At 42.7% G+C, this 20,831-nt stretch overlaps 1 protein-coding gene across 1 annotated transcript; it reads left to right on the forward strand.

Moving 5' to 3' along the window:
* The first annotated feature begins 327 nt into the window (after nt 1-327).
* LOC134558048 (inter-alpha-trypsin inhibitor heavy chain H4-like) lies at nt 328-20,690 on the forward strand. The gene is made up of 22 exons (XM_063411489.1): nt 328-402; nt 2,382-2,542; nt 2,947-3,051; nt 3,967-4,129; nt 4,214-4,324; nt 4,409-4,537; nt 5,411-5,527; nt 6,116-6,284; nt 7,325-7,441; nt 8,898-9,079; nt 9,476-9,658; nt 10,215-10,354; nt 10,961-11,109; nt 11,588-11,620; nt 12,202-12,234; nt 12,687-12,740; nt 13,064-13,102; nt 13,580-13,693; nt 14,306-14,480; nt 15,838-15,992; nt 16,672-16,774; nt 17,237-20,690. Exons 1-22 carry the CDS (start codon nt 328-330, stop codon nt 17,310-17,312), a joined length of 2,583 nt encoding a protein of 860 aa, XP_063267559.1. The 3' UTR covers nt 17,313-20,690.
* The last annotated feature ends 141 nt before the right edge of the window (nt 20,691-20,831 follow it).

Consider the following 20,831-nt stretch of genomic DNA (forward strand, 5'->3'; position numbering starts at 1 on the left):
TACGGTAGAGATTCCTGCAGCTTGTTGCACAGACCAAGTCATCTGCTCAAGGGATTTCACATGACTCAGTGAAATCTGATTTTTTAAAAATATAGAGAGAGATTTCTTAATTTTATGTTTTATGAAACATTCAAATACTAATATTTAAGGGCAAAGATCTGTTGGAAAAAGAAGCATTAACCATGTCCAAGTTTTACCTATGTTTAATGGGTAAATATTAAATTCTGTGTCTCTTCAAAGTCTACATGATGATATCCCCAAGTACAAGTTACTCATTAACTGATTAAGATAAATAGAGATTTCATTTGAAAATTTGTTTTTTTCAAAATGGAGCAGAGAACATTGCTTGCATTGATGGTCTTTTCGTCACTCATAGTATTAGCAGAAACTGTTGATCAGAAGGTATTTGCTTTATTTTTATTATCAATATCTCATTTGCTCATTTGCTGATGTGGTGGTATTGTGGTAACTGGCCAGGTAGTGCAGGTAACTCCTCTGGTAACACCTCCCGGGGAGACTTGGGTGGATTGTGCTCAGATTTTAGAGTTTTGGGTCCTTTTAAGGTCTTTTTGGTTGTTTGTTTGGGCTGTTATAGTACAAATGTAGCAGGAGGCGCTTGCAGATGTTTTTGACAGCGCTCTTCCTTCGGGATGTAAGATACCAAATCTGAGAGATTTGTAGCTCTGCTTTGGCCACTGGATGAGGTTTGGATCTTGACACAGGACCGAGCAAGCGCTGTGCAGTGCCAGGAGGTTTCTGATGAGTGTTTAATAATAAATATGGAATGGAAAAGAGGGAAGTAGAAAGTTATTTGCACTGTGTGGAGGAGCAAACTCTGTTTTGTACCATCACAGTGGTGACAGGTGGCATTGTAGAAACATCGATATTAGAGAGGAAGAAGGAGCTTTAAGTCAGAAGGTTTCTCTGTCCATCATGGCTATTCAGAAAAGTATGAGTGGGACTGAAAGGCAGGCGGGTGTTGGGGTCAGGGCCAGACATGTGAGAGCTCGCAGGAAGCCATGGACTGCACGGGGTGTATGTGTCCACAATGCCTTTGCTTTTGTGTACATGCCTGGGGCTGGCCCTCTCTGCTTCTTTCACAGGGGCACAGCACAGCTCCTCCCCATGCTGCATCCCACTGAGCCGTGGTTTGTGCTGGCCACAGCCTAAAATGCTGTTAGGGCTGGGCTGCTGCAGAGATCCTGGTCCTCCTCCCTGCAGCATCCCTTGGGCGTGTGGCAGTGGAGTAGATTCTGCACCAGGTGAATTTTGCACAGGACAAGTTCCTCCTGTGTTGGAAGGATCCTCAGTGGGCAGCAATTGCCACCAAGCACCTACATTGCTCCAGTGAGCCACAGCTCAGGGCTTGGTGTTCTCTATGGCAAAACCTCGCTCTGAATGTGCCATGGGCAGGTTTGAGTATGGCAGGGCAGCAAACTTTTGAATTTCGGCCAGCGTCCTAACTGAGAAGAGGTCACTGGATGGTATTAATTGGCTAGCAAAGTACGGGAGATTAATTATCAAAATAGCTAAAGATCAATTAGCCATTCAAAATACTTGGATGCTGGAAAAGTAAAAACAGAAGTGCAATGATATGCTCTGATGCTGAGCTTTTTTATTTTAATCAGCTGTTGGGACATTGCAAGACTGGTGATGCCCAGATGAGCCTTTCTTAGTGCCACTGCTGGAACATGGGCAGGACCTTTAGAGAGACATTCCAAATGCAGAAGGAGGTGTCCATGTAGGCAGGTACTCCAGGCAGTTCTCAGTCCAGCCACCCTCTGGGGTGTTCCAGGCAGCTCCAGAATGGTGCCCTCCTCCTCTGGGCATCACAGGTCCTGGAAGAACCAGACCAGAAGAAACATGAGTGCTCAAAGGGCATCTCTGCTTGTGCAACCAGTGAGGGCTTGGGAGGCCCATGCGAGGTTTCAAGCTGGCTAAACACCCTGTGGGACACAAGGTACCAAACTGGAAACAGGCAGCAAAGTCAACACTGGGAGGGAAATAAACAATTGCACAAAACCCAGGGGCCTTCCCTGGGTCAGGCCTAAAGAGGCTTCTGATCATCCTGAGGAAAATCTTGGGCAGTGCATTGGGGTGGTGCAGCAGCAGCTTCACTGTACCCCAAGGAGAGAAAAAGGTTCAACAGAAGCTTCTGTGGAACAGCAGAATGCAGGTGTAGCTGCAGGTTTTGCATGGGGCAGTGGTTGTGGCTGCAGAGATGGGAATAAGCAGACTCATTCAGAACAATCTCCTCCCCAGTTCCAGACTTTCTAAGAGCTCATTCCTTCATCAAACTTTTCCAATAGCATCATCCAGGTAAGGATGGCTTGGGAGCAAAACCTGGGTGTTTCTGTCTCAGTCTGTTTATTTTTTTCCAGCCTGATATTGAAATCTACAGCCTCCACGTGGACTGCAAGGTCACATCACGATTTGCTCACACTGTCATCACCAGCAAAATTGTCAACCGAGCCAATGAGTCCCGAGAGGCCACCTTTGAAGTGGAGTTACCTAAGACAGCTTTCATCACCAACTTCTCCATGTAGGACCATTCCTTCCCTGCGCTGTCAAGGAGCAGCTCTGGGGGGGATCATCTTTCTGCTCAGGACCTGCTGGGCAAAGAACACAGAGAGGGTCCTCTGCAAAAATGCTCTAAGTAGTAGGCAGCCAAATAGAAAAGTGGTGCCCAGGGCCAGGCTGCCTGCTGCACTGGGTGGGTGACAGACATATTCAGTGGTGGTGTTTCTCCTGCTCCAGCCTCCTCAAGACTCTGCTAGGACAAGGGTTGTGTTGAGGTGGTGGCCCCTGACATCCTCCTGAGTGTGAAGGGATTTGGGAGGAAAGTGTCCCCTGATTATGCCCAGAGAGCCACAAAAATCTTCTGTCGAGTTCCTTTCCCCAGTGCATTTCTTCTAATATTAATTAATTTTTATGGAAACCAAACAGGTCCATGGATGGTGAAGTATACCCAGGAATAATAAAGGAGAAAGCTGCTGCTCAGAACGAGTATGACACGGCAGTCTCTCAAGGACAGAGTGCTGGCCTCGTCAAGTATGTTGCTATTCTGAGTAAGGCTGCACTAACACCCCTCCTTGGCTTCCTGTTTGGCTGTGGGCAGAAGGAACCCTGGACACAGCCATGTCTCAGTGGGGACAAATGTGAAAATCAGTCTTGGGTTCTTGGTGGGAGGGATAATGCATATATGTATATACAGAGAGATTTTTTTTTTTTTTTAACATATATGTAAATTCACATATTTATGATTTATAGGTGGTCCTGCAATGGGCTCCAGTAGGAAGCATCCTTGTTTAGCAGTGCCTTGGGACTTGCTGTCATAGAATCACTGAACCAAGAATCACAGAATGGTCTTGAAAGGGATCTACAAGGATCCTCACATCCAACTCTTAAGTGAATAGTCTACAGAGGGATTGAACTGACAACCACAGCATTGCTAGCACCATGCTCTGACCAACTGAGCTAATCTCAGGGACAAGGGTCCTTAAAGATCATCTAGTTCCAAGCCCCCTGCCACGGGCAGGGACAGGTTTCAGGTTGCTCAGATCCCATCCAGCCTGGCTCCCTTTCATTCAAGAGTACCTTGCCGTGCTGGGATGATGCTCAGTGCTGAGTCTGCCTCCTTGCAAGCACAGAGGACCACGGCACTTGAACAGATATCACAGTTTCAGGGTGTGTTTAATCTGTGCTTCACAGGTACTCAGTCTGAGGCATGGAGGGGTTTCTGCTCCATTTCTCAGCTTGCACCCATGACACATTACTGTAATATATGTGGTGTACATAATAGCACCTGCAATGTAAAGAATCCTCTCTATGATGAACAGTGTTTACTGCTACTTTTTTTTTTATCCCATGTGGCCCCTTGGCCTTTATTTTGCACACTTCACAAACTCTTGGCCACCACAAGGAAACTTCCCCTGCAGGAGATAAATCCCTGCTCTTCCCCCTCAGAATTACAGACAGAAAGCTGGAGCAGTTCCACATGTCCGTCAGCGTCGCGGCCGCCAGCAAAGTCACTTTTGAGCTGACCTACGAGGAGCTGCTGAGGCGGCGCCTGGGGAAGTACGAGCTGCTCATCAAAGTCCAGCCCAAGCAGCTCGTGAAGCACTTCCAGGTGAGTGCAAGGGAGCAGTGCCTGGGTTTTGACACAGCCCTGTGCCCTCTGAGAAGCTGATGCTGATTTCTTCTCCGCTGCCAGATCGATGTGCACATCTTCGAGCCCCAGGGCATTCACTTCTTGGAGACAGACAGCACATTCATGACAAACGAGTTAACTGAGGCGCTCACCAAAGTGCAGAATGAAACCAAGGTAAGGCAGCAGCTGGCAGAGGTTACTGCCAGTGGCAGCTCTAAGTTACATTGCTTTAAATATTTCCTTCTGATTGCTTTGCAGGCTCATATTTTATTTAAGCCAACTCTAGACCAACAGAAGAAAAATTCTGAACTTGATGAAACACTCCTCAATGGTGACTTTGTTGTGCGTTATGAGGTTAAGAGAGAAGCCACTGCAGGTGACATACAGGTAAAAAAATAGAAATGGAAATGCTTTCAGACCACAGATAAGTCCAAATGTGAAGTGCAATCAGCAAAATAGCGATATTTGCTTTGAAACACCAAGAATGACAGGAAAAGCTCTTCCCATTAATCCAGGGTCAGCAGGAACTAAGGGTGATATTCGGTAAATCCATAGAGACACCTAGGGACTGCAAAAACTGATCACTCAGGAAAAAAATCAATCTTCCAAATTTTATTCAGATACCAAATCTACATAGGTATTTAATACATGTCTTTTTAATAGATGTCTCTTTTTTTATTATAATTTTCACTCCTCTAAAGTGTATTTGCTGCTTCTTGTAAATGAAGTTTAGAGGAATGTGATTTATGGAACTTAAAATGTTATATATAGATGCTTGATCTCTGTGATTTTGTGATAACCAAGGCATAACTAAATACAGCAGGAACTTCACAAATATTTATGAGCCAATGCATATTCTAGGGAATAAAATAGAGTATTTTCCATACCATTTCACTAATGAAGTGTACACGGGTGAGCTAAAAGGTGGCAGCCACAATAATTCAGCAGAGATGTACTCATAGGTGAAGAGTAATGTGATACACAGTGATAATATGCATATATCATACATATGGCACTGAGGTGTCTAATATATATGTATGTATGCATGCTGCTCTGTGGTAATTTTCTCTCTACAGACAGTCTTGCTTCCAGCTAGGAAATACATTTCACTTTCTTTAATTCAAGCTCTTTGATTTGGACTTATTGAGAAGAGCAGAATACTGAGCATGCTCTCTACTTCTTGCTATGCCAGAATGTTAAGATTTATTCTTTATTTCTTTAGATGTACTTTTACTGGTGATTTCACATTCTGTATTTCAGATTGTCAATGGGTATTTTGTCCATTACTTTGCACCCCAAGAAATGCCAGTGTTTCCCAAAAATGTCGTCTTTGTTATAGACCGAAGTGGCTCCATGACAGGAAGAAAAATTGAACAGGTAACTCCTCTCAAAGCATGACCTCTGTCAGCAGCAGGCACACACACCTCAGAATTCTGAGAAAGCAACTGGGAATTTCTCATTGGAAACACACACTGGTTTTGTACACAGCAAAATATTCAGATTTATAGAAATGCTAGAAAATATATATGCAGAGACTGAAGTTATGAAAGAGTAACTCTTGTCTGACACAGCTGTTTTCATGGGTGCTAAACATTGAGGCAGAGAGAGCTTTTTGTACTTTTGCAGAACTTTTTGTGTTTATGTTTTTCTTTGATGAAGCTTAGATAGCTTAATTTATCTGTTATGTGTTTTATGTTTATTGATGACTGTGTGTGTAGCTCTGCTTGAGAGCAGACAAGCCCCCTACAGCCCTCATAGGTTGGATTTTGTGTCTGTAAGTTAAGTGAATTGTCTATTTCTGATGGTCTCAACCTAAATCATACCACTAGGGTTTAATAAAGGCATTGGGCTGCATCTGGAACTGCAGAGAGCTGTAGAGAACCCCCCTTATTACATTGAAATTTCAATCCTAGGTCTGGCAAAGGAGTGGAAATAATCACAATGATTGTTTTCTCCTTGGAACAGACGAGGGATGCCCTGCTGAAGATTTTGCAGGACCTCCGCCCAGAAGATCATTTCACCTTTATCACCTTCAACAACAAAGTGGTGGAGTGGAAGAGCTCTCTGCTGCCAGCCACCGAGGAGAACGTGGCCAGTGCTGCAGCCTTGGTGCAGACTCTCACTGCCAGGGGAGGTACACGTGCTCCTAACCACAAATATGCACCCAGTGGAAAAAACTGCTTAGAAAATACTTATTTTTGTTATAGTGCCCCAGAGCGACCACCAGTGCTTACAAAGCAAGTCAGTTTTTAAGACTTTTAAGTGATGAGTGGGAAAGAAAGCCTTTGAGTGGACAGACTGGTGACTGCATTATGAGCTAGATCTAGTTATATGATATATATGAGATGCTTACAGCACATCTATGAACCGTACAAGCCACAGAGTCTTGTTTCCATTTTTATCATAGAGATAATTGGAAGATTCCTTGATAGCACATTTTTTTCCTACAAAAAAAATTACATTCCACTCAACATTTGACAGCAATTTGCTGATTTTTTTCCTTTTATATCAAGTGTCCCCTTGTAAAAAAAAACCAAAACAAAACACATCCAAAGTTATAGGCCCTTGTAAGCCATGCCACAGAAATAAAACAGGCAAAACAGACAGGTGGCATGTCAGTTGCTGCATCAGTCAGTGTGCTTGGTGTTATTATTTAGTTCTGGTTTATTATTTAGTTTTAGTTCATTATTTAGTTTTAAGCACATCTCAAGGGCTCTGTCCCCCTTTAATGTTACACTGTCAGGCTCTAACATCATGCTCAGCTCTTTTCTCCAACTTCTTACATAAAGCAGAGAAACTTTCCTTAAATATAGGTTAACAGATGACAGTGTGTTTACTTAAGCACTTTTTAATGGCTCTAGACATGTTTGTATTTCCCGTGACATATGTGTGGAAAATGCTCCCAAAGGAACACTCCGGCACTGCCACTGCAATATAACACCCGGTAATGAAGTCCAGTAGGCTAAGCCCCTAAATCCTCCTCTCTCGGGAGGATTACTTCCCGCAGAAAACTTTAAACAAGTCCGCAGGGCTCTGCAGAAGGAGGGCAGTGTCCGCAGGGCTCTGCAGAAGGAGGGCAGTGTCCGCAGGGCTCTGCAGAAGGAGGGCAGTGTCCGCAGGGCTCTGCAGAAGGAGGGCAGTGTCCGCAGGGATTCCCCTGTGCTCTCGTTGCAGGCACGGACATCAGCGGGGCCCTGCTGGCCGCCGTGGCCGCGCTGCGCAGAGCCCAGCAGCTGCCGCAGCACAGCGTGTCCATGATCATTTTGCTGACAGATGGCCAGCCCACTTCTGGTGAGTGAATGCTACGCTCAGTCCTCCCTCCCTTGGGGTTTTTTTATCGTTTACACTTGCATCCCAGTATTTTAGACCTAGCCTGTGGTTTAGAAGAGCTTTGGAATATGCAGGCTGAGCTGTTGCTGGATCTGGAGAGGGGATTATGAGAGGGCTCTGCTGAGGGCTGTAGAGTGATGCCTGTGGCTGCACATCCTTTCACTGGGAATTGTCTTGCTGCATACCACTGGCTTCCCAGCTTACAAACTCATGGGAATTGGAGATACTCCAGGCACAGCTGAAACAAAAGTAAAATACCTAGAGACAAAACATGACCATGTTGCAGGTACTGTGTACAGTCCTATTTGAGAGATATTGCTTGTGTTTCTTCACCTTCTGCGCCTCGAACCTGAGATATTTTCAAGGTGCTTCTTGTTCTGTATTCTTTGCCATGTCTTAATTAGTGATCAGCTGTGACAGCACAAACCAAAGGATTGAGATTGAAATATCAGGTGAAATAAGCAACAACTCCCAGTGCAATGGCACAAACTCCCTTGTCTTGAACAGGGGTTTGTCTTAGTTTTGTGTGGCACCAGCATCACTCCAAGGCCTACAATATTGATGTATCTATAAATCCTTAATAAGATCAGTCTGCCTTTCAGACTGTGTGAGCCATTCTTTGGGGTTTGTTAGTTTTGTTTGGGTATTTTAATAAAACTCAGCTCACAGTGCTGCCTCTCCAGCACAGGCACAGTGAGTCTCCAGTGCTCCCCACATGCAGCAGTTAGAGATCAGGCCAGCGTGGACTGTCAGGCATTATTGCATACACTGCCTTTCTTAGCAAAGCAGCTGAAAGAGAAAACTCTGAGCTGCTCCCATGACATTGCTACAGGCAGTGACAGCTTCTGCCTGGAAATGCTGATGGAGAAGCTCTCCATGGCCATCAGCAGCCCTTCAGACGAGGGAAGATGATGGTGTGAAAATCTTTTCCCTCTGTCACACAAAGTAGCTGGCAGAGAAGCGTGGCTGAGTTCATTGGCAGTTTGCTGGAATTGCACCATTAACCAATCCATTCTTCTCTGAATTGACACACATAATTTTTATGGATGGTACTTGCCTTTTGAATGCTTGATGAAGTGTGTCCATCCCTCGTGTTGTTAACTTGTAGTGTGTGTCCCTTCTGTACTAAAAACCTCCTCTGGCCCTGTAATCCTATAAAATATTTTGCACTTAGCCACGACAACATCAGTAGAACCTAGTAAAAGTCATTCAGGGAGAGAATCATGTTCTGGCACTCCATATGCAGAGTCGTGCTTTCATTTCCAATTCAATTACCAGCATTCTGTTCCCTATCTTTTTAGTATTTTATTCAGAACTATTTTTTAAAACTTCAGGCAGAATTTTCCATTAACCTGCTGCAGTCTTTTTGCACTTGAAAAGACCCAAACCCACAACAGTGTTTTTGTTTCATTTACAGGTGAGAGAAATGTGGAAGTAATTCAAGAAAACGTTCAGAAAGCCATCAATGGGAAATATGCTCTTTTCTGCCTTGGCTTTGGGTTTGATGTCAGTTATAAATTCCTGGAGAAAATGGCCCTGAGCAATGGGGGAATAGCACGGCGCATCTATGAAAATGCTGATGCAGCCCTGCAGCTCCAGGTCAGGAGTAAGGAATGTGCCAGGAAAACCATCTATCAGCTACAGCTAAAGTCTAGTCCTAGCAGCAAAATTACAGATTTTCCAAGGTGAAATGTTGGGGCTGAGTTTACTTGTTACTTTAGTGGAGGGAGGAAGGCAATTCTGGGGTATCTGAGGGTTTGTACCCTCCATGTAGCCATGACTCAAAGTCCTCAAATCAGCCCCATTCAGACAAACTGGGAAACTTAACCTATTTCTGTACTGTAAAAAGAGAAATTGTTCAGGGGAAGAGGGCAGTGTCTGAGTTTGCACTACTAAAGAAAAAGCTTTTAAATGGGGCTTTAAGTATTCAACATATTGCTTTGCACAATTTTGCTGTCATTTGTGTGTGTTCTCTGTCTCACTGCTTTTCTTTAGGGCTTTTATCAAGAAGTGGCTACCCCAACATTAATGCAAATTGAAATGCAGTATCCAGAAAATTCCATTGAAGGATTAACCAAGAACAATTTCAAGCTGTTTTTTGAAGGATCTGAAATTACAGTGTCTGGGAAAATTAGCAATGAGCTGGATCTTTTGCCAGTGGAAATTAAAGCTCAGTCAGTAAGTGTTCAGTTTACTAATTGTGAAAAACATCTCTCCCTTCTGTCTTCTGTGGCACAGTAGGAGGCTTCAAGAAGTGTTTTGTGTTTAGGATATGTTCTTTACATTTGGGCACTCAGCTTGTTTCTCATTGTTTGAAGTCTGCTAAAATTACCCTCTATTGAATTTCCTACAAAAGAAAAACCTTGAAGAATATCTACAAATAAGCAAACACCAATTTTAGTTCAATTTTGTTGATTCTTTAACAAAATTCAAATATTTTGGCTCTTTAAGCACTTTTAGGTTTCTATTGTTGTACTGAAGCACGGAATCTCAATTATTGATCTCAAAAATGCTGAAATAGAATTTAATTACCTCTTTTTTCATCATTGTTTCAACTCCAGAGATACATATCTAAAATACATGTGTTTTAGATACTTTGGAGTTGCATTTTCCAATGAGAAAGAACAAAATTGAAGGACACCTGCTACTGAAAGATATTATTTCAAGTCTAATAATGTGACTATAAATGACATCTGGAGCTGTTCTTTTAATGGTCAGTTTTCTCCCACTTCAGCACATGAGTAACTTGACTCTTAAGGAAGAAGCAAATGTCAAAGAGAAGGAGCAAGTATTCCAAAATCAAAGATACATCTTTGGGAATTTCATAGAGAGGCTGTGGGCTTACTTGAGCATTCAGCAGCTTCTGGAAGAAGCGTAAGTGATTTTAATGCTTCACATAACAAACTTCTAACTTGTCAAAACACAAATTCCTTATTCACCAATTATATGATCAGAAAATACAAAGAAACAGAAATATTTCTCCAGATAGTATCAAAACCATAAGATACTGGGAGAATACTACATTACTATATGATGAACATGAAGTGCCTTTCAGTTTATGGTAGCACTACAACGTTCAATTTCATATATATATAAACATGTAACTTAACACATTCTTCATTAAATTACTATGAAATAGATTTCAGTTGTGTGGATTGTGTTGAGCTCTTCTTACATAGCCAGAAATATTGTCTGCAGCTAAGGAATGGCAATAGCTAGGGAATAGAACAGTATGGATGTCCATAAGACACTTCATAGATCATGTATCTATTACTTCTATGTATTTAAACCTAGGCTCCAGTGTTGCAAAAATTAAGCATTTCCATAATTTCAGGCACGTGAACAGCTGAGCTATCCCCCTAAGACTACTGACCCTTCAATAATAAATATCTGTGGAGACACAGCTAATATGTAAAGGAATCTGAAGATGACCTATTCCGTCTCTGCACATTTTTGCTGCATCATTAACACAGACTTCAGTATTTCAGCCCAAGAAGAGGACCAGAAGGCCCTGGAGGCCCAAGCCTTGGATCTGTCCCTGCGGTACAGCTTTGTCACACCCCTCACTTCCATGGTGGTCACCAAACCCCAGCAGCAGGAGGAGCTGGCAAACAAACCCACCGAGGCTGGTAAAAACAGCCCCCCTAAACACTCTGCTCTTCTTGATCCACTGTTGTTGACTTCCACTTCGGTTCATTTGATGGTGATATAATGAGGCAAATTGGAGGCAGGAGTTTCAGGGATTGGCTTCCTTTCAAAATTAAACATGCAGGATTTTTTTGAAAGTCAAAGTGATGAAACAGGCACAACGATTGAAATGGAAAATAGTTTGTTTAAATATTAACTAAAGGTAGTCTAATAGCTGTTACTATTACATTCCTGACAATACAAAAGGGTTCCACACTTTTCTCTGAAGCATTTAAGTCTAAAATGAATACAGGGTGAAAGCATGGCCTCAGTCAGAGCTTTGCAAGTGTTCTTTATACCCATTCTTTAACACAAAAAACCTCATCACCTGAAGCCCTTGTCCCAGTTTGCTGGTTCACATGGGTAAAGTCATTCAGTGGTGACTCTATGACATTCATCTGTCCCTGTTCCTCTTGACAGATAATGAGAAGCCCAGCAGTCTTCCAGCAGGAGGTAAATGTTTTCTTCTTTTCCAGTAGCACATTTTCATAGCCTCTAATAAAAAACCAAAACAGTCCATGGTGGTTGCTCTATAGAAGGAAGTATCTGAGATTTGAAATAATGTGTGAAGTAAATTGTAAGCAATGCCTGCCACAGTCTGTGCAGGTTTTGGGTAGATAACAGGCTCAAAGGGAGAAAATCTTCCATTCAGAAAGTCTCAAAGGTCAAAATTATCTATGCTCTTGAGGAAAAGTAGTTCTTCAACTCAATGGTGTTAATGATGCTTTCTGCTTCTTCCTACCATTTTTGAAACATCTTTCAAAAGATTCCACTCAAGAATGCCTTCTGAGGATAATTCAGGTATTTTTTTCCTCTCTGGAAACTGCATTTATTTGAATAATAATTTTATAGGTGAAAAACCTTGGTTTTGTTCTAGTTCTTTCACAGAAATGCATTGAGGGAATCACAATGCTGCCCTGTCTTTGGAGGTTGTCTCTTCCAAAGCGGTGCTGGGGAGCTCAGCAGCAGAACCACTCCTGTAAGGTGTGTGATGCAGTCATCAGTAAACAAGATATTCTCTTTTCTTTCACCAGGTTCTCGCAGAGGGAAGGGTGGGTCATCTCTTGGTAAGCACTTCTCCTCAGAATAATTTTCTCTTGCTTCTTTTCAGACTAATTCTATGAAGCTCGTTTCATATGTAGGGTCATATCAGCCTTATTCTAATAAACGCATTTGGATTGGAGATGCCCACTTGATACACAATTTAGTTTTTATTATATGTATTTCAGTCCACAGATATTTGATAATGAACTATAAACTTTTGGAAACAACCTTGGCCCCTTTACAGAAATAAAATAAATACCTCCTGAAAATAAATGTGAAAGATCTGGAAAAGTATATATTAGTATGCTGAAAGAAAGGAATGTAAAAAGAAAATAATTCACCAGTCTGGGGGTATCCAGAAAATGCAGTGGGCAACAAGCAGGACAGATTCCCTGTGTCAAAGGGTGGGGAGGGAGGTGCAAGGCATAAACCCAAAGCAACATTGGGAAACATTGGGAAAACCCTTTTCTTTCAGCTCAAAGGCGCCCTGAGCTCCAAACTGGCAGAAACAGGAAGATGTTTTCAACAGGTAACTGCTCACAGTGGGGTCAGAGGGGCTGGGCTGGGTGTGCTGCATTCAACACTGCCCAGAGACTCTTTAAAACACAGCTCTAAACCCCCCCACTGCTCCAGCTGAGCACAGCCCCATGGCATGGTCCATCCTGAGAGAAACAGGCACTGGATGTTGTGCTTTTTCCCCCCATTGGGACATCTTGTCTTAGGCAAAGCTCTCTGTGGTTGTCAGTGAAGAGCTCTGCTAAAACGTTTCTGTCCAGCATTTGTCCTGGTTCATCAGCTGACTTAGAGAAAAATATTTAAATAAGCTCTTCTTACTAATTTTCCCTATTTCAGTTTCCAGGCTCAGAGACGCCGTAAGAGCACAACCTATTGGTCAGTGACAATTCCTAGTCCCATTTCAATTATTAATGTAACTGTAATGTACATGCATTCTGCATGCAACAATGCTTTTTCTGACTGCACCAACTCTGTGAAAATCTTTTACCTCTTCTTGCAAACCTTGGCTAGTTCTTTTCCATTTCAGTAGAAAATCTCCCTGTGTCCCATTACAAGACCTTTCTGGCTTGAGGTTATAAGAAATGCAGTACAACAAATCTTCAGCCTAAGCCTTTTTAAGGGCTCATTGTCCTTAGTAAACTCCATATTTAAAATCTCTTGCTTTCATTCATATCAAGCTGCTGTGTCTGGGGGTGCTTTTCAACAGTCATTACTTTGTTCCTAATCATTCTATCCTATAAAAGCTATAACTGTTGTTTTAGGCATAAATCTATAAATTATTTTTGCTGTGCCTATCCAGGGCACAGGCTAGGGGGTTTTTTTGTTAATGAAATTTTTCTTCTGCCTTTTCAGCCAATGAACATCCACAACTTCTCTTGCAATTACCAAGACAAAATGAAACAATCTGCTTAAATATTTATGAAAGAGCACAAGCCTCTGTCCACCTGCTGTCAGATCCAGAGCAAGGTGAGTGAGCCACATTATCCCAACACCAAGACAAAGAGAGTCACTGGGTCTGTGAGTGCAGTTTTTGGGAATAACCCCCTCTCATGAAGAGCTGTTTCACACCTGCTGCCTTGCACTGACCAGAGAGGCTGTGGTGAATTCTGCCCTTCTGTTAGGCAATATTAATGGTGCAACAGCTGGGGGCACTTCTCACAGGCTGAGGGTCAACTTCTCCTCCTGGTGTCACTCCCTCAGTCCTTAGGGCTTTCTCCTACCCAGCCCTTGGGGCTTTGGAGGATGCAGAGACCTTAAACTTCTTGATCCCTGTGTGCCAACACGTTCTGGAGGCACAGCAGATTTTCTGTGGTCCTGTCCTTGAGGAGCCAAGGCCCAGGCACCAGGCCCCTGCTCTGCCTGTGGAACAGAGACACCCCTGTGCAGGAGGTGGGAGCATGGGGTTCAACAAGCTCCAGTGACCCCACCACAGTCTTGGGTACGTGGGGCTGAAATCCAAAAATGCCCCACTAATCTAGATTTGAGACCCTGGAGTTGCTTCAGTGACAAAACTGGAGCAGGTTTACTAAGATCACTTGTACAATAAGAGAAGAATCACCTGACAAATTTGTATTAAAGGACTCAGTGTGACGGGGAAGCTTGGAGATGGAACAAATCACTTTGTGCAGTTTGATATCAACTACGTGAATCCCCCTGTGCAAATCCACGTCTACACTCATGCAATCCTTCTAAGCCACGATAACAGGAACAGTTGGCTGTCGTGGACGAAGTCAGCCTCCTCCACCATCCAGGGGTAAGAAACCTCTCCCTGTCCTTTCCTAAACTTGAAAACGTGTCAGATCTTTGTTCATTCAGGCCTCTACTTTCCCATTTACCTGAAGTAAGTGCTTCCAAATGTCCTTCTCCAGCAAGTATATCACTGTGAGTAGCAGCAGGGTATCTTCATAATGCCCCATTTCAAATTTAGAGAAGAAAATAAGTTTAATTCCCTCTGCCTGTGTAAAGAGAACCAGAACAACTGCACCATCAGCCTGCTGTTCATGTATTTATATTCCAAAGGAAAGGAGCCATGCAGAGTAGCCTGGTGCCACCAGCAGCCACTTTGTGTTCCTCCAGGGCAGAGCGAGCACTGCCAAGTGATGGCTTTGACATTTACTGTCCCTTTTATACAGCACTTGGCTCCACACAGGCTGGGCTTTTCCTTCCCCTCAGTTTTAGGCAATAACTCCCATCTGGGAAGCTGACATTTTTTTATGGGCAGGCATAAAGTGTTGGAATAGCTGTCTGTAACTAAATGTCCACTGTAGGAGAAGGGGCGCTTTAAAAGCAGATTTTATTTGTTAGAGTCATTAGAGCAGGATCGTTCAGTACCACAAGGAAGAGCTCAGTGTAGCTGGTTCCCCCAGCCTTTTCAAATTGCTGGAATAATTCTCCACAAGGATCCCCTGCTGGCCCGGGGCAGGCAGGACACCCATGGCTGCTCTCCTCCACAGCTCTAGACAATACCAACTGCTACAACAACTGCTTTCAATTATCCTTGAATGCAAACAGAGCCAAGAACTCGCTGGATTTGTGTCCCAATATAATCTCCCAAGCAGAATGATCCTTCTGCTTCAGTCCAGCACCCAAGGCCTTGCATCAGCCCTTTGGGGGTGGCTTTGTTAATCCTCTCTGCAGAGAGAAAAAGGACAGTGGCATTTGTGTTCTGCAAGCCCCCCTGGCACCACAATAACATTAATGGGTCAGAAGAAAGGCAAGGTCTGAAAAACTTGTGAAATATCCAAGAAACAAAAATTGACTTGTTCATTAAAAAGACTGAATTATTTTATTAGTCTACCCTTTTCTCATTAAAATGGTGAGATTTTTTTCCCATCCAAGCATCTCTTGTCATTATGGATAACAAGGTGTATTCATCAGCAAAAATTTGTCCCCAGGCATATTTGCAAGACCTGTTGTACAGCATGGGGAGAAGAGATATTCTACTCAATATTTTCTAGCTTAAAAATAACTACAAAAAGATCAGGACAGATGCAATTGCAAGGAGATAAAAGGCAAAAATGAAATTATTTTGGATAATTAATGTCAGTGAGGTAAATACATATTCTTTCTTCACATTCTTCTTGGAAATAATTTCATAATTTACTTCCTAGGCTGAGTGTGTCAGTTGAAAAGGAAAAGAGCGTTACAGCATCACTTCCTGGTATGGTCACAGTCAAAATTTCCTTGGTGAGGTTTCCAGACGATTTCCTTGGGCTCTATTTCTTGAACACCGACCATTTCTCGGACCAAGTCACTGGAGTTCTGGGTGTGTATCAGTGTGGATGTGTGCAGCAAAAAGAAACTTTGCACTTAATTTATTCTCTTTGGAATTTAACTTCTACTGCCCAGCAGTCCCAAAGAGGGGAGGTCTCACCCTGGAAACAGCACACAGGACACAATCCTTTCCCACTCACCAGTGGCACAACTCTAAGTAGCCCATTATGGGTTTAGAAGATGTTAAAATAAGACAGAAATAATAGTTGGCCTTAACCTCAACAGTGCTGTGGAATGACATGATTCATTTGATGTCAAATAACAGGCTATAAATAATGGACATAGAGTTGTAAACAATCATGGTTAGGAAATGAAAGCCAGCTGCTCCTGAATGTCTCGGCTCCAAAAATCCTGGTGGGACCTAAGCTGAAGTTGTTTTGGAAACTTTGCAAATGGAGAGACTCCATATTCAAAAAACCACAAGGAAGAAATAATTGTGCAAGACAATCAGAGAAAGGCTGAACCTTCCTGTGGAGAGTTTAGGGATAACAGGAGGTCAAAGCTGAAACAGAGGAATTTTCCAAACTTATTGATGGAGCATCCAAACATCATTGGTTTGTTTTCTGAGATGAAGAGATGCTCTCTTGGTGTTAGAGCTGCCATTTGGCTTAAACAAACAGCAACACTCAGCTGGTTTGTATTTTTAAATAATTTCTGTGTCTGTTGCTTAGGTCAATTTTATTCAAAAGCACAATTTGGGAGTGACTCCAACAATGATCAGAGAGCTGTGGAAAAACTCCTGCGAGTGTCTGGATCTGAGCACAAAGTTTCCAGGTACCAGATGTAGGGGGAGGGGATGTTTGTGCTTTGAGATGTATTTTATCAGCAGATACCAGAGAACAAAAGAAATGAAACTGAGGGAGAGTTTGTAAGAACACACCTCTGTGGTGTAAATATCTTGTGTTTTAATTTTCCCCCAACAGCCTGCATTTGTTTAAGTGATGCTACAGGGCTCAAGGCTCCTATTTCATTGGGGGAAATAACTACATGCTGGGGGTACAGCTTGCATTGTTTTCCTGGACAGGGAAGATGTTTCCTTAGTTGGATTTTCCACGAGAAAAATTTTCCATCCTTCAACTGCTTTTAGCACACATCTGTGATGGGGAAGAAATGAGTGTGCAGGTCCTGGGAGTGCTGAGGTGGAGCTCTGCCCACACAGGCCTCTGACTCCTGGTGCAATCTGCCCTGCCCTTTGATTGTGTTATCACAATTTCTCTTGTTTTGATTTCATTTCAGGTTGTACAAGAAAGATTACAGGCTCGAGTCAGTCAGTGAACCTGTTTCCTGCTGGTCAATAGATCTAACTCCCTAGAAAAAAAAAATCTGTAAAGAAAATTTGCAAATGAAGCTCTTCCAAGTATTTTTGATACTTTCATCAAGAAAACCACACAGTTAAAGCCTTACTGTTGCTCTGTATGTGTCACAAATATTTTACCTTGAAATAATTATACTTTCAAGATATAATGGTTCTTGTTTGTTTGCTATTTGAAAATGGTTTCTTTGCAATGTGGCTTTATTGTTGAAGATTTATGTGAATGAACTAAATAAAATTGACATTATCAGCTAACAGTTTGACACATACACATGGACTTAGGTTTCCAAATAAAAATCAGTGATGGCATCGTCCAAGCCAAGAAATGTGTCATGCAAAGAGTAATAGATTTTTAAAACTTTCTCTCGTTATGATGGTTGTGTTCTTGAAGCACACATCTTGTGAAAACACCATGGAGTTTGAGGCAGTCTTAGTTCACCATGTCTCTCCTTTTCTATTTTATTGCTGTATTAGGGTTCTCTTGGAGGTTGTTCTGTCAGACCATTCAAAGCTCCTGACACCAGCAGTGAATGGGGCTGTGTGTGAGATGCAAACCCACACCAGCTGTGGTCCTGCTCTTTGTTGCAAAAGTCTCTGAGGCTCCTTCTATGAAAACATCTGCAGAACAGCCATTGGCTGGTTGCAAAACACAGCATTTCAACCCCATCAGTTAGCAGCTTTTTTTGGCACCACTTCATGCATTTTGCAAACATTGGACGATGTTTTACAAATAATGAACATCTCAAACCCAACCTGCTGTGCACGGAGGTAACACTGCAGAGTAAACACACACAGAGAAGCCTCTGCCCATGAAATCCAAGTAGTTTCAAGCTGCTTTTTGTAAGTTTTCATTCCAAAATTAATTTTAGAATTTCAGTTCCTTTGTATCTTTGAATCCATAAATATGCCAGCATTGTAGGCTATTCAACAGAAGTTGCTTTCTATCCTGCCAACAATATAAAACTGGAAAACCCTTTTTATTTTAAAGCAATGTACTAAAAGAGAAACAATTTCTTGCCAAAGTCAATAAGCTAAAACAAACTGTGTAATTAGAGGCCTGTTTTTTAAAAGAAATGTGCGGACACGATGCCAATATATGTTTGTGTGAATTGCTTGTACATTCAAGGTGCTGATTTTGCTGCACAAATTACATGACAAACAATGTGGAATTTGGAAACTGGAAGCACCAGATTGCTCACTTCACTGCATCAAAACCAGGCTGCCCAATCTCATTGTTTCCATTATACATGAACTTGGGATTTGAATCACAAGCTGTTGATCCAGGGTTATATCAGCAGACTCGCTACAAATTCAATATTCCCTGCTTTCAGTTGTAGGGTGTCTGTGTCACCTCCTGCCCTGCTGCCAGCAGAGGGATAGAAACAGCACTGATCAGGGAGCAGGGGCTCATGGCTGGGGCAGCTTTCACCTGGGACCCTCTGCTTTAAGTGAGGCTCAAGCAGGTGCAGGCCATGCCTGAGAGCTGCACTCAAACTGCAGTGCCTGAGCTTTCCCAGGCAGCTGCTGCCCTGCTAATGCAGTTCTCCCTTGCTGCAAAGAAGCTCTGGGCCAGGGAATTTATTAAGGTACGATAGAAACTCCTCACATTGTTCAAAGATTTTATCTGACTTTGAATAGATGAGTTATGCTGACAGAGATTTCTGTGCTTTCTGCAGCAGCCCAAAGTCGCTGGTGTGCCTGGCTGCTGCAGCTCCCAAATCCCCTCTGCACGTGTGCTTTCCATTCTCTAAGTAGGTGCCATTCCACTCTTCACTTAAGAATTAATTGTGTCTTAATTTATTGTTTAGTCACTCTTCTCTTGTGCTTTCCAAGCCCCAGGGTGAGTTCTGGTGGGTTTCTGATTTCCTGTGTTCTCTTCTTCCCTTGTTCAGAAGCTGAGGCAGATGCAGTAATGAATATTTGTCATTTTGTAATTTCTAATTCCAGTACAGAATAGTGTCAGTGTATATGTAACAGATCTGTACATATCTCACAGGATATCGCCCCACACTTCTCTTTTAACCAGCCATCAGCAGGAGGAGTAAATGTTTTACCAAGCTGTGAGCATCTGTCTGCTGCTTCCCTCTGCCCTCTGTTTCCTTTAGCTACGTTTGCTGTTACCTCCTGCCTTACAGGAATCTCCAAGTGCCTGTTGAACAGAAGCAAAAGCAGAGCAGAGCCCCTGAGAGCAACTCCTGGCTCCCAATTCAGTCACAGCCAGGACTCCTGGCACCTCCAGAGATTTGCCTCATCCCCATAAATCAAAGAGGAACGTTCTGGCTGGCCCAGGATTGCCTGGTGCCCAAACTCTGCCAGCCAGGTAGGTCAAGGCCTGCTGTCCACTGCTCTGCTTTGCTGTGTTAATGGAGCAAGTGAGGATGGGACCAGCCCCCATGGGCAGTGCCACAGCTCCAGTCTCAGGATCCACAATGGATCATTGCTTTATTTCATCCTATTCCATCTAATTGATTCTCTTACAATAAAAATTTAAAACCATGTTAACTTAAGCTTACTAGTTTCAATGTTCTGGTCCTCTCTCACTCCTCTCTCTGTTGCTCTTCCTGCCTTCCTCGTTTTTCAGTCACTTATTTCCTTCTATAGAAATTACTGTTTTCTTTCACCATTTCTGTCTGGATTTACAAGGCAAAGAACTGCAGCCACTGTAACATCCTCTCCCCTCACCTATTTTTTTTTGTACAAAACTTCTGCTTTCAGTAAAGGATTCTGCTCCTCAAAAAAGCCTGTATCTCACATAAATTTAACAGTAAGTGTATCTTCCCCCATCTTTTTTCTCTTTGATTTTTCTGTTGCATTTTTGTTCACCTCTACCCTTGTTCCCTACCCTTCAATTTAAGCTATCACATCTTCTATCATTTGTTTCTCCCACCACACTCCTCTTTTCTCTGTGTTCTGCATTTTAGTTTTCTACACAATGACTTTCTTTGTCCTATTACTCTTGGGGAATTTTCTGCTTCGCCATGTGAGACCCCAACTGCCTTTTTGTGGCTGATTTGATTAAAAGAAAGCTTGAATTAAATAAGAAATATGGGGGAGAGAACATGTTTTGCTTGGTTGGGTTTTTTGGTCTAGAAGCAAGAGTTTTGCAATTTCTTGCAGTAAAAAATGGATATATAAATAAATGGGGCACTTGCCCTGAATGTGTTCATAAATTCTTTTATGGGGACAGAAGGAAGGGTCTTCTTCAAGAAAGATACAGTCCAAAAGAGTTATCATTACTCAAAGGTGAGTGCTGCTTGCAACCTTGGTGGTTCATTAATTTATAAAGATTCAGATATTCAAAAGTTAGGTTCAAATTAAAATGCTAAAATACAGAGGTGTGGATGCCAAGGGTCACCTCCTGTGCTGGCAGCAGCCCTCAGCACTGCACTGTCAAGAGGTCAGGTGGTTCCAAGTTCTGTGGGATTATCCCTGAATCTGGGCTGGGCTCTCAGACGTCTTCTTGTGCTCAATCTCAAACTGCATCTGGCACCCCAGACTTTGAGAAACTGGCAGGAGAAC

This window comes from Prinia subflava, chromosome 14 (assembly GCF_021018805.1).
Source record: "Prinia subflava isolate CZ2003 ecotype Zambia chromosome 14, Cam_Psub_1.2, whole genome shotgun sequence".
NCBI classification, from domain to species: Eukaryota; Metazoa; Chordata; class Aves; order Passeriformes; family Cisticolidae; genus Prinia; species Prinia subflava.

Bases quoted from the DNA above. Each gene is read 5' to 3' on its own strand.
- LOC134558048 (XM_063411489.1), top strand. From the start codon at position 328: ATGGAGCAGAGAACATTGCTTGCATTGATGGTCTTTTCGTCACTCATA. The intron at 2,543-2,946 runs GTAGGACCATTC...GAAACCAAACAG, and splicing joins TTCATCACCAACTTCTCCAT to GTCCATGGATGGTGAAGTAT. The intron at 13,694-14,305 runs GTGAGTGAGCCA...TTTGTATTAAAG, and splicing joins GCTGTCAGATCCAGAGCAAG to GACTCAGTGTGACGGGGAAG.